Source organism: Phalacrocorax carbo, chromosome 17 (assembly GCF_963921805.1).
Source record: "Phalacrocorax carbo chromosome 17, bPhaCar2.1, whole genome shotgun sequence".
In the NCBI taxonomy this organism is placed as follows: domain Eukaryota; kingdom Metazoa; phylum Chordata; class Aves; order Suliformes; family Phalacrocoracidae; genus Phalacrocorax; species Phalacrocorax carbo.
This window is the reverse complement of record NC_087529.1, coordinates 6,243,086-6,255,486: the sequence shown is the minus strand read 5'-3', so window position 1 is coordinate 6,255,486 and position 12,401 is coordinate 6,243,086. Positions and strand designations below refer to the sequence as shown.

At 47.6% G+C, this 12,401-nt stretch overlaps 1 protein-coding gene across 4 annotated transcripts in view; it reads left to right on the top strand.

The window, feature by feature from the left end:
• NF1 (neurofibromin 1) overlaps window positions 1–5,462 on the top strand; it is a 107,328-nt gene extending 101,866 nt beyond the window's left edge. For all 4 annotated transcript variants that reach the window (XM_064467980.1, XM_064467978.1, XM_064467981.1 and 1 more), the window contains one exon: window positions 449–5,462. In XM_064467980.1, coding sequence (XP_064324050.1) covers window positions 449–591 — 143 coding nt within the window. In that variant the 3' untranslated portion in view covers window positions 592–5,462. The remainder of the gene's footprint in view (window positions 1–448) is intronic.
• The last annotated feature ends 6,939 nt before the right edge of the window (window positions 5,463–12,401 follow it).

Sequence of the window (12,401 nt, the reverse complement as noted above, 5' to 3'; positions counted from 1 at the left end):
GCTTACCTGCCTACTGGGGTTAAGCTACCACAAATAATTTTTTTATTTTTTATTTTTTTTAAATACGTCCTGACCAGGTTCTGCAGCGCTTTCCCAGGCAGGCGGCATCGCTGCTGCTTTGTGTTGCCAAACGCTGTTTTGAATGTCAGCATGGCAGAATTCAGGGGGATTGGGACCACGACGTCTCCTCATCGTCCGCGCCGTGGAGGCCGGCGCTGGGGGCGGGGGACCCGCGGGGCCCGTCCCCGCCGGGGGAGGCGGGAGCGGCGCTGCCGGCGGGCGCCCCCTGGCGGCCGGCGGGCGGCTCTTCGCCCCCGCCCCCCCGTGAAGGACGGGCACCGCCGCGTTTTCCCGCCGCCGCCGGCGCGCTCGGCCGCGCCGCCTCAGGGCGTCCGGTCACCGCCGGGCCAAAGCGGCGGCCTTAACCTCGGTCCTTGTGTTTCCCCAGGGATCGACAAGGAGAACGTGGAGCTCTCGCCCACCGCCGGACACTCCAACAGCGGGAGGATGCGCCACGGCTCCGCAAGCCAAGTGCAAAAGCAGCGAAGTGCTGGCAGTTTCAAACGTCATAGCATCAAAAAGATTGTGTGACTATTTCTTTTTCATGTTCCTTTTTTTTTTTCCTTTTTTTTTTTTTCTTTTTGAGAAACTGACTGACACGCGCGGGCCTCTCGCCGAGGGCCCTCCACCGGTTGTGATGCTGCACTTAATTTTTTAAAGTTCCCATCCTGTCAGCCGTGTTGCCAGATGATCAACTCTTGAAACATTGCCTGAATTTTAATGCCTTCGTTTCTTTTCTTCTGTTTTTGATCTAAGCCAGTGTTTCAGAACCGCTCGTATAGATCCTGACGGACTTTGCAGCCAAAGGAGGCGTGGAGTTCTTTAACACTGCAGAACCGTATCTTGTCCAAATACGAAAGCCATTTCCCATAGACAGTTCTACCTTGCTTCTGTTAAATGCCTTGTTTGTTTCTTCTCTAAAGGAAAGTGTTAATCCTTAATCCTGTTTGCACACTTTTCAAGGTAGTGGCTTGATGAGCCGGGGAAGGTTACTATAATCTTGGTTTTAATTCAAACCTGTAAGATTTTTAGCTGTGGACTTTTTTTTACCATACTTAAAAGAAACTTATGATAGCCGCAGTACAATGAGCTTAACCCGAAGTAGTGGATTAGATTAAATTTCTAGTAATTAGCAATAAATTTGAGAGGACGAGGAGGCTGCATGAGTCTCTCTCATTCCCCAGACCGTAGCCTCACATACTTGGACTGTATATGGACCAGACTGGATAAACTGGCTTTTTTCCAAAGCAAAAATATTTTTTGCTGTACGTTAACTGCACAAAAAAGGTTGTATAGTGGAAAGAGAATCATGAAGAACTGACTCTTATGCTGTCGTTGTAGCAGTGTTGAAAATTTATTGCTTCTTTCTTCCATTTAGCCTATACTTTAGTTTTGCCCTTCCCAACAATATGCACCTTTGAGAAATTCCTGGCAGAACAACCAGCGGGGTATGGAGGGGAAAATTTCATTAATTGACTTCCAGCTCTGGGAGACGGTGTTTAGCAAAGCTGCCTTTGTGCTGCCCAAGCAGCGACATAAAAGCAGCAACGTTTGCTTAAGGTACATGAATTTTAAAATAACTGACACTGTGTCAAATCCAGGTTACGTTTGAATGTTTGCAGTGCAATTCCTGGTATCAGTACAGACATCTGCAGTCAGACCTGTCTTGCAGAACTTTCAAGGGGTTTTCATTTGCAAGGGTTCGTACTTGGGGGTTACACAAAACTGAAATTGCTGTCACTGTGAAAGACTTGTCAGCTACAGTCGTGTATCAGCGATGGACGACTGTGAGAACATGCTGCTATGTTGAGGACGCGTAGAGGTGCAGCGCTGGGTGCTGCCGATGCTGCCTGCACGGACTGAAAACGTGCAGAGCATTTGATCTCGGGGCGAGCAGAAGTTCTGACAAAAGGGCCTGTCACCTGGGTGCTCGTTGGAGGGCTGGGTAGATCTGCTGAAGAACAGTTAAACTTCCCAGTTTCAGATCCCTGTTGTATGTTAGAAATTAACAATCTGTAAGTGGCTTTAAAGGAAAAAAAGTATATCCACTATATAAAATAAAATCCTCTAGTGCAATTTTGTTTAGTGGCTTTCAGTAAATCAAACTCCACAGCTAAATTATTAGAGAATGGTACAATTAAGTGTTCAGAATTTATTGATATAGCACATAATTCACATGTATCCACACAGTAACGATGTAACATTTATGTAAATAAAAATACCTTTATTGTATTGATTCATAAAATAACAATTTAATTCCTTTAATTTGTTTACAGTCCTGGAAAAACTATGAACACAAACTTAATATGCAAATCGTTCGCCAAAACAAGAGGAAAACTTCGAATTAGCGGTCTTGAAATAGATAAGTTGGAAAATACAAAGACTCGTGCAATTAACCAAGTTTTTTATTCTCGGTCGTGTAGGAGCTGCAGTACCATTGTGGTTACTGAACAGATGCAGAACTCTGAAGGGATTGTGAGGCTAGAACCGAATGTAGGAATAGAGCAGTGACTCGCGCCCTGTCCTAAGCTGCTATGCATCTAAAACTTCGGGAGTCACTGGTGTAAAATCTGTTCTCATCTCATGCATCAAATTGCTAAGAGCCACCTTCAGCATCGCTGCCCGTTTGCACTTGGTTGTACTGAATCAAACTAATTCCAGCCCTTTCCGTTTTGCTGAAGACAATGAATTGTAGAAGCCTGAAGATTTGTAGGTAGGAGGAAAAAATAATGTCTTATAAAGATAATTTGCTGTTAGAAAAATACAGTTTTCAGTTGTTTCTCCTAAGAGCAGATTTTTTTAAAACAGAAATAGTAATTCCAGATGAACTACCAAGTCCGTTTTGGTTGGACTGGGTGCATTTCAGAGCAACTCCTGTCAATGTTTTACATTGCCTATGTAAAAAAAAAAAAAAAAAGGCGTCCCTAAATTAGAATTAATGCATTCTTTGAAACACATACATGAAATCAAAATGGACAGTGATTAAAATTACCTTTCGTGTGAGAACTAGAACTACTCCAGGCTCAGTCCCAGCTGAAAAAAACTGGTATCTTCCTAAAGTAAGTCAATAAAATTTAATTTATTCTATTTCCTGGAAGGCGGGGGAGTCGTTTAATGTTTTCGGTTCATGGTTCAGTGAGAGGTCCTGAACCTTCTTAGAGCAGGGGTGTCAAACACGTTAGGTGTAACGGGGGCTGAACGCGGGTGCACTTGCAGTCGATGGCCAAGGTTTAATTCAGGATCACACGCGCCCCGATACGCAGGGAAGCTATCTCCAGTGCTGGCAGTTGGGAAGCTTGTGCTTAGGTCAAGGGGGAAAACACGGCCTTTCTTTAATGATTAAACTTCTATTAGTAATTAGTTGTTCAGTGCCTTACTGTCACATTCATCCTTTAGCCTGCTCCCTGTAACAGCCATTGCTGTTATTTTGCCTCTTTGTTTTCTTTCTCACGTCCTCCCTTCTTCGGTCTCTTCTCCTGTTTTGAGTACTCTCCATCCTGCGCTGTTTCGTTCCTGTGAGCGCCCCTTTCAGTTCCCAGCGCCGTCTGCTTCCACTCTCTCCTCATCCCATTACTCCGTTTACGCTCATAGTGGTCAGCAGGTAGTTGCTGGTGACGATGTGGGCTCGAAACCTGATCTGACGAGTGGGAGACAGATCTGAGAGTTCCGACCTTTGAGTCGCTGTCTCAGGCAGCCTGCAGATTACTGGGCAGTCAGTGCAGCCAGGGAGTCTGTGTACTCTGACGTGAAAACTTAGATTCAGAAAAACCAGATTTTAACACGCGGACCATCTTAACTACATCATGGGGACTGTATGTTTGACACCCCTGTTTTAGAACACGTTACCCATTACGCACTAACTACAGTTAAGTACTGTAAAAATTATTAACATTTTGTTTGTGTTTGTATTTTCCCTGACTTAAAGATAATTCAGTAGTATTTGAGTAGTGCATAACCTACCTGTTAATTATGCCAATGTTTCTGCTTTAATGTGCATGAGGTTTCCAACACCAGGAAACATTTCCAATAAGTATTGTGGACTGAGCACCTGGGAGCGTTCCAGTGCTCTATTCCTAACTGGGTTGTAGGTTTTAGGGCTTTTTCTGTTTCAGTCTGAGGTTAATTTTTTTTTCAAATGTAATGAAGCACGTCTTATTGTTATGCAACAGACTTACCACAGAAAGTCACTTTTAGTGTTGGTCCCACCATTTTTTTTAATGCAGTATATTCACCTGTAAATAATTTTTGTGTAAAATTTGACAGAAAAGTATATTTACTACACTGTAAATACATGTGACAATATATTGTATTATTTTGCTTTTTTTGTAAAGCAGTTAGTTGCTGTATATGTATAACATACAGATTTGATTATTCTAGTGTTAGTAACTGTTAACTACTACTACTCCTTCCTGCTGTTGCGTTACGTCATTTAAAAAAACAAATGCTGTGTACTATAAACTTACACTGTGTATGATACCTTACTATTTCCATTTGGGCCTTGACTTTGAAAATGTTCCCTCAATCCACAATCCTGTTCATATTGTAATCAAGCGTGTGACAGCTGGCAGTGCCCTGCTGGCTCAAACGCAGTTGCTAACTGTAGGTAAAAATGGTAGAAACCCAGTTTCAGATAATTGTTGTTCACCCCGTTTCCCCCTCATGTATGTACTTTCCCCCCTTTTTTTTTTTTTTTTTTTTTTGAAGTAAAATGTACATTCAGCCTGCTTCAAGTTGTTTGAAGGTCATTCACTTCTGCTGCGGGACGAAGGTGGTGTGTTCTGAAATCCTTTTTCCGTTTCTCGTGACAGTGAGATCTGGGTGGGTCCCTTGGGTCTGACCCAAGGGCCTCGCGGCAGCAGGTGCTGGATCCAGCCCTAGTCCCAGACCCAAAAACCCACTTTCTCTGGGGAAAATTAGAATTGAGTTGAAATCCAGTGTCTTGAATTTGTCTTTCCAGAATGGTGCTTCTCTGTGTGTGTGATCTCGCACAGTTCTAAACAGTGGCAAAGCGGATTGCCTGTGGATAACTGAGGACAAAATTTGGACAGAATAAAGCCCGTTGTCACGAATTTCATGTTACTTCAATAAGATGATCATAATTGAATAATAAATCAGAATATTTCTTTTTAAAATGTAAATTTAATATTTTAATAAAACAGCTGCTTGGTCTTCAAAGAACATTTCAGTATAATTTGTCTATTTGAGCTTTTCTAGCTTAGAAGCTTGAAGTTTCAACTGTCAGGCAACTTTTATGGCAAATGATTAATCAAATCTATTTTTCTTTTAGGCAAATATATTACTTTCCTATTAAAAATGTATAAGTACTTATATTCTGGCTTTGTGAATCGTAAAAGGATGTAAAAACAAATTAAAGCGTGACTGCATTGACTCCTTCTGAGACATATTATTGTTCCTGCACACTAAATGTACCGTTGGGCCCACTCACTTGAAAATGGACAGACAGACAGGCGGACAGACGGACCAGGTGCCTCGCTGCAGTGCTGCTGTTACTGGCAGCGTTTGCATGAATGGAAGAGCCACAGTTTCTGAATTTTTTAATTTCAGGAGCACGTTTTCTTTACCTTAGAGGGAAAGGTTCATGAACCCTAAATCGGGAATAGCAGCACTGACCAGAGTGGGGAGCCGTGCTGGAGATGTTTCCTGAACAACGTGCACTAAATCACTGCTGCTAAAAACACTTTTGGAGTTCCTCTTTTGGACAGTTGAGCTTCCCTGCTACTTGAGATCACAAAATGCACTGTAGGCACAGTGAGGGAATGAAGGGAGAAAGAATTCTATTCTAGTTATGTCTTTATGCAGTTGGAAAACTATATTTTGGGAAAAAATTGCACCCTTGGAGCAAGTCTTAGGAAATAGCTTCAAAATCCCTGCCCAGCTGATACTGGTGCTGCTAAAATATTTTACAAAAGAAAAAAATAAGCGAAGCAAAAGTTCAGAACTCTTTTGATGGGGGGGTATAAATCCTGTTCTAGAGGTAAGTGGGGTAAAACTGTACGAGGAGGAAGAGAAAGGAAGTTGTTATTCACAGGTGACATGACTGACCCTTAATGTGAGGGGCTGTCTGTCCGGCTGGTCTGAGTATTTCCAAATACTTGACTTGGAATAACAAGTCTTCAAATATTTGTATTTAGATATCCCAGAAGTTTCATACTAAACTTATCATTCCCTTAGTAGGAGACCTTCTTAAGCACACTGAAAAACTGCAAACAAACGTGGACAAGCATTAAAATTAAAAGCCCTTTCCTAGGGCTGGTGGGATGCTGCCCCTGCAGGAAACCACGGCGAGGATCTTGCGATATTTTGATGCCTCTGAACACCAATGCCGCTGCCAGGATGAGCCTCATCTCGCGCTGCTTCGCACCCATGAGCAGGTGGCTTAGGAAGATGCACCAGATGCTAAGGGCAGTAGCTGTCGCGTGTGTCGCAGGGAGCTGCTGCGAGGGCTGGGTGAGAGCAGCGTGTCCTGTCCTGTGCTGAGTGGGCTGGTCCCAGCACGGCTTGGAGCCGTCCGGGGAGGTGACCCTTACGACCTGCCATAGGGCTGAATTCTACTGCACGTTTGTCACTTCTGCGATTGTCAGATGCTTTTTGTTTTCCCATCCTCGCCTTCGGCCCATCTGTATAGGAAAGGTGGACTGAGAAACATGAGCTTGAATAGACATAATGTGATTAGTCACTCGGTGCCACCGAACTAAGAACTAAAGCCACCCTCTTGTAACTTTGAAGAGTGCTACGGGCTGTTCCGTTTCAAAGCAACGATGGTCTTTTCCCACTACTAAAGTTCATGATTTACAGGTGTGAATCTTTTGTGTCTTGGAACATTGGTTTCTTCAGTTGACTGCTCCTATGTTTAACAAGCTCTAAAATGAAAATAAATCCCAGGGTTGTGTGGGCGGAGAGTGTAGGATAACATCTCCTGTGATGTGACTTGCTAAAACAAGTAGGGGTTTGTTCTTCAAAGCAGTAACAAAAAAAAAAGTCTGATGACTGCATCTAGGGATATTCAAACGATAGCGCTATAAATAGCGATGAGTAACTAACTATATATGTTCAAGAAAATCCCACCGAACTACTAAATTGTATTTTAATTTTTTTTCTTATAGCTCACTGTCCTTCAGAAAAACTAGTAATATCTGTTCTGCCCAGTTAGCATACTTAGGGAACAAGGTCTGCCCAGGAGATCCGGGTGCTCAGTAGGACGCATTGCATAAACCACAGAAGACCTGGCCAGCCAGACCTCCTCCACGGCCTGCAACGACACAGGTAGATGAAACGGCTGGGTCCAGAGGAGGTGGACCAGGGACAGGCCTGACTGGGAGTGAAGTTTCCAAGCTCTGGGTTATCAGCTGCGCTTCCTGAGGGTACTTACGTTTAAGATACAAGGTGCCAGGCTGGGGGGGCAGTGGGTGCCTCTGTCTCACCTGTTCTGGGCTCCATTCCCTTTGCCCTGATTTGCTTTCTGTGAAGCTCCTCCACTTGCTGGCTGTCCTCCCCAGCTCCTTGCTGTATCAGCCACGGGTTTTTGCTCCCTTTTCTTGGTGATTCCCTTTCCTTTTCTAGCTGCCCCCTACCCCTCCTGGAGCTCCCTGCGAGACAGCAGTTCTCATTTCTGAGAGGTCTGAAGCGCATTTAGTGCAGAATCAGGCAAGTAAAAGCGGAGGCTTTCAGCTCACCTCGCCGTGGTAGCACATGCAAAGAGGGTGCAGTGCAAAGTTCTGCGTGGTGTGCGAGGGGCCCACCCAGCCGTCTGTAAACGGGCATGACTGAACACGGGCCAGAGGCAGCGCAGGAACATCGGCTCTGAGCCAAGGAAGAGGCTGGTTCAGAGCAAGGCAAAACATACAAAGGCTTAAAGGCCCCACAACACAAACGCAAGTGAGGCTGCTGGGCTGGCTGAGGCAGCACAACAAAACAAGGGAAGGAATTTCTCCATTTGCCTAAAACACTTAGCAGCTAAGTCTCCGTGCAGTAGGGACCAAACAGCAAAGGCTGCCTCTGTGCTGCTGAATCCTGCTGCATGTGAATGCACGGGAATGCTGCCTCACGTGAAGAGATGCTCACGGGAAGAGGTGACAAGGCCACCACCACTCAGTGTACCCTGGCCTTCCGAAGCCTGCTCTGGATCTTGTTCTCCAGGGCTAACTCTGCTCTCCCTCAACCAGGCCCATCCTTGTTTCTAACTGCTGGCCTCATGCAGTTCCTGACAGAGGGAAAAATCACGGCTCTTCCCTCCACAAGCAGCAGTGCGCACGCAGCCGCGCCGCTCCGAGGCAGTCCCGCACAGAGGCAGGTATGGCTCTCAGAAGCAACCCAGCCCCTCGCCCAGGGCAGCCCTCTGCCTGCTGTTGGGCGAGGAGGGAGGGCTCTGCCGCGGCTGCGGAGCGGGGTGCTAGAACCGCTGCAGCGTTTGGCACACACACACCCCTGGCTGCTGACAAAAGCAACAGGGGAAAGCAGTCACAGACAGGTGAAGCCAGGCTCGCGCCGAGTGCAAGGAACCTGCTGTAGCACTCCGAGGGCTGGATCAAACACCCTGCCAAGCAACTTGGCGAGTACACCTCTGTTGGCCTTAATTTCCCAGTCCTGTTTCAGATGTTAATGGGTATACCTGTAATTTACAACAAAGGCAGAGATAAAAAAAAGGCAAGAATAAATTGCTCTTGAGGATGCTGACATACCTTAGCTGTTCTTTTCTTGTTTTCAGCTATCCTTTTACTTTGTATGGTGGAGATTTTTCTTGCCAGGAACATTTGTTTGCATTTTAAATCATTGTGGCAATTGAACTATCAGGATAGAAAACTGTTTCCCCACTCATGAAAAATTCAGAGACGTGAACCGTTTCTGTAAGAAGAATGTGACTTGTCAGACACAGAAGCAGTTAATCGTTCTGTTAGCAGTGTTTGTTTTATCTGACATCAGTATACTCTTATTACTACTCAACAGAATGTATTTTTCATTTCACTATAGTAAAGCTCATGGGCCTTGACTGCTATAAGAGCTCAGCTATGCTCTGCACACGGAGCAAGACACCAGTTTTGTCCCAAGAGCTTAAAGTGTTTGTAGTCACCCTGCGTGTCTGAGACAGGCCGTCTTTGTGACCTTGGAGAAATCTCTTAACATCTCATGATCAGGCATCATAAACGCCCAAATTGCCCAACCGTAACCGCCAAGGATGGCTGTCAGTTGGCGGAATTCTTAACAGACAAACTTCTGAGATCTTCAGATTAAAACATTAAAAGGGCAAAGTCTTAGCGTTGTATTTTTTGCCACTTCATGTGTGGTGCCATTTGTGGTCTTTAGGCAGATATTTATTGTTAATTTTTGACTTCTCTAAACAAAAAGATTGAGGCAAATCAGAAACTTTTCACAGAAAAATGCACAAATCGGTAATTTAGGAAGGACAATCCTGCTCAAACATGATTCTGTGATTTTTCTGAGCTACTCATTTACACTCTCTAATGCACTAACTGCTTGCTGCGTACATGTGTAAATAAACAACTGGGCAGGTTTAACCCCAGCCAGCCTGGTTAGTCAGACCAATAAAGCGCCCCTGGTGTCCTGCTGTTAAGGTGTTTACCACAGATTTCCTGCATCATTACACAGCGTAGAGCATGCTGTTCGCAGCCAGGCAAGCTCATAGGAACAGAAAAGGCTCTGCAGAGTGAAAGATTTGGTTACCGGAAAACAGAAGGAGGCTAATTTTAGAGTAATCTATTACTTCTAGATGAAAAGGGAGATCAGGCTTTCACAGGGACGCAGGCTGTAAGGAGACCGATGCTTTCCTGCACTGCCGGAGCTCCCACTGGTCACCACCAGGAATTACTCTGGTTTATAGTCTTGCTTCTCCTTGCTCTGCTGTTCCCTGCTACCTCTTCTTGCCCCAAAGCATGCTTGCATGAGCCATCTCTCCCTGGCCTATTTCTTCTACCTGACTTTGCCTCTGGTTTTCCAAAAGGTGAAAAAGGAGCCTAAGTTATTCTGCTGGGAAATCCAGAGCCATCTCTGTTACCACAAAGGCAGGTCCAGTGACAAAGCAAGAGCAGTTTCCTCTCCATTGCACACAGTGCAGAACCAAATCCCGAAAAAGCGCAGGTACAGCAGTGTCCTGGGGCCACCCCAGTGTCCTGGGGCCACCGCAGTGCCCAGATGCAGCAGGTACCCTCTGATCTGCAGCAGAAGCAAATGCAGGAGAAGCCCCCAGAAAAAGCTGACTCCTGCGACTCCGTGCCTTTCCATGCAACTGTGCCGGATTATTTGCAGAGACATACACCACTCCCAATCTGCTCTTCCCACACAGACCCAGCACAGAGGCCAAACTCCTCCCCTCCTGGCTGTTACAGTGTTATTAACACAGACATTAACAATGATCCCCCATAAAGGTCAGCGCAGAACTTTTCCCAAGGCACGGCTGCTTCTCATATTGCTTCAGCCACACCCCATAACCTTTTCCTCTTTCATACCAGCCTGCTGTGCAAACTCCCAAGCTTCTTAGAATAGCTACAACTATTTCCCACAGTCGCCTCCAAGCGACTTGCCCAGAGCTGCCCCGAAAGCTACTGTCAAACAAGCCCCCGTGCCCCAAATAGCGCCTCAGCGCCAGCAATGACAAGCCATGCTTTTCTACTGTGTATCCCCACCACAGAGCCTCAGAGATTCCTTGGGACACAGAAATCATTTACACAGTGTATTTTCTTTAAGGATGAAAAAGGTTTTGGGGGGAATTGCAAGTATTTAACAATAAAAAGAAAACAAGTCTCCATTAATTCCAAATTTGTGCTACTGCAGCTAAGCAGTGAGCTGTTGACACTCTCGAGGGCAGAGAGGCCCTGCAGAGAGATCTGGACACACTGGGGAGCTGGGCAATCACCAACTGTATGAAGTTTAACAAGAGCAAGTGCCGGGTTTTACACCTGGGGCACGGCAACCCTGCCTGTACAGACAGACTGGGGAAGGAGAGGCTGGGGAGCTGCTCTGCAGAGGGACCCGGGGGTTCTGGGTGATGGCAAGTTGAACAAGAGCCAACAGCATGCCCTGGCAGCCAAGAGGGCCAACCGTGCCCTGGGGGGCACCGAGCCCTGCATCGCAGCTGGGCGAGGGAGGGGATTGTCCCGCTCTGCCCCACGCTGGGGCGGCCTCACTTCGAGCGCTGTGGGCAGCGTTGGGCACCGCAGGACATTGCGGGTATAAAGCTACGGGAGAGTGTCCAGAGGAGGCCACGGAGTTGGGGAAGGGTTTAGAGGAGAAACCATATGAGGAGCCACTAAAGTCCCTGGGTTTGCTCAGCCTAGAGAAGAGGCCGAGGGCAGCCTCATGGCGCTCTGCAGCTCCCTCCCAAGGGGAGGAGGAGGGGCAGGGCTGGTCTCTGCTCTCTGGTGACCAACGCCAGGGCCCGAGGGAACGGCAGGGAGATGTGCCAGGGGAGGGTGAGGCTGGACATTAAGAAGAGATTCTTCACCCAGAGGGTGGTGGAGCCCTGGAACAGGCTCCCCAAGGAAGTCACGACACCAGCCTGACGATATTCCAGAAGCACTTGGACAAGGCCCTCAGACATGGTGTGAATTCGGGGCTGTCCTGTGCAGGGACAGGAGATGGACTCGATGATCCTTGTGGGTCCCTGCCAACTCAGGACATGTAATTTCTCATTGCGGTTCAGCCTTGGCTGATGGCAGCTGCCATCCCGCATTGCTATAGCTGCTAGCTAATACGTTTGCTTACTGTCTGGCATTTCATCATCAGCTAAGCATTTGTTTCAAACTTTGTATAAAGCACAAATGCACCTCTCTTTGAACAGCACGAGGGGAGCCAGCAGCGTCTGGCTGCGTTAGCAGACGAGTGCTTTGGCCCCGGTGCTGCGATGAGCGCGGCGATGCCAGCAGGGAACAGGGACGAGCAGTCGGAGCGGCTGAGGGTGCTCAGCTGCAGCCTTCACCCACTGCGAGAGGGCAGAGGCGCTCAGCGCCCTTTGAAGAGGGGAGTCAGGCACCCGGGGACGGGCCGAAGCAGGAGACAGGCAGGTCCCGCCGCTGGGAGAGGAGGCAGCTCGGCGCCGCGGCCAGACGGGGCCGGGCGGCGCTGACAGGGCGGGGAGCGCTCGCCACGCCGCGGGGCTGGCGGGGGCACCCGCGGGGCTGCGCCGCGCCAGGAAGGGGGAAACCCCTCGGTTAGAGCCGCTCCCGGGCTGCCGGCGGGGCCCAGCCAGTCGCCGGGGGATGAGAGGCACGGCAGGAGCCGGCGCAGCCAGGCCTTCGGCGGCACCGCTCCGCGCCGAGCCCCGCGAGTGCCGGGCGCGGAGGGAGCGAGGCGGCGGCGGCGGCCGGTAA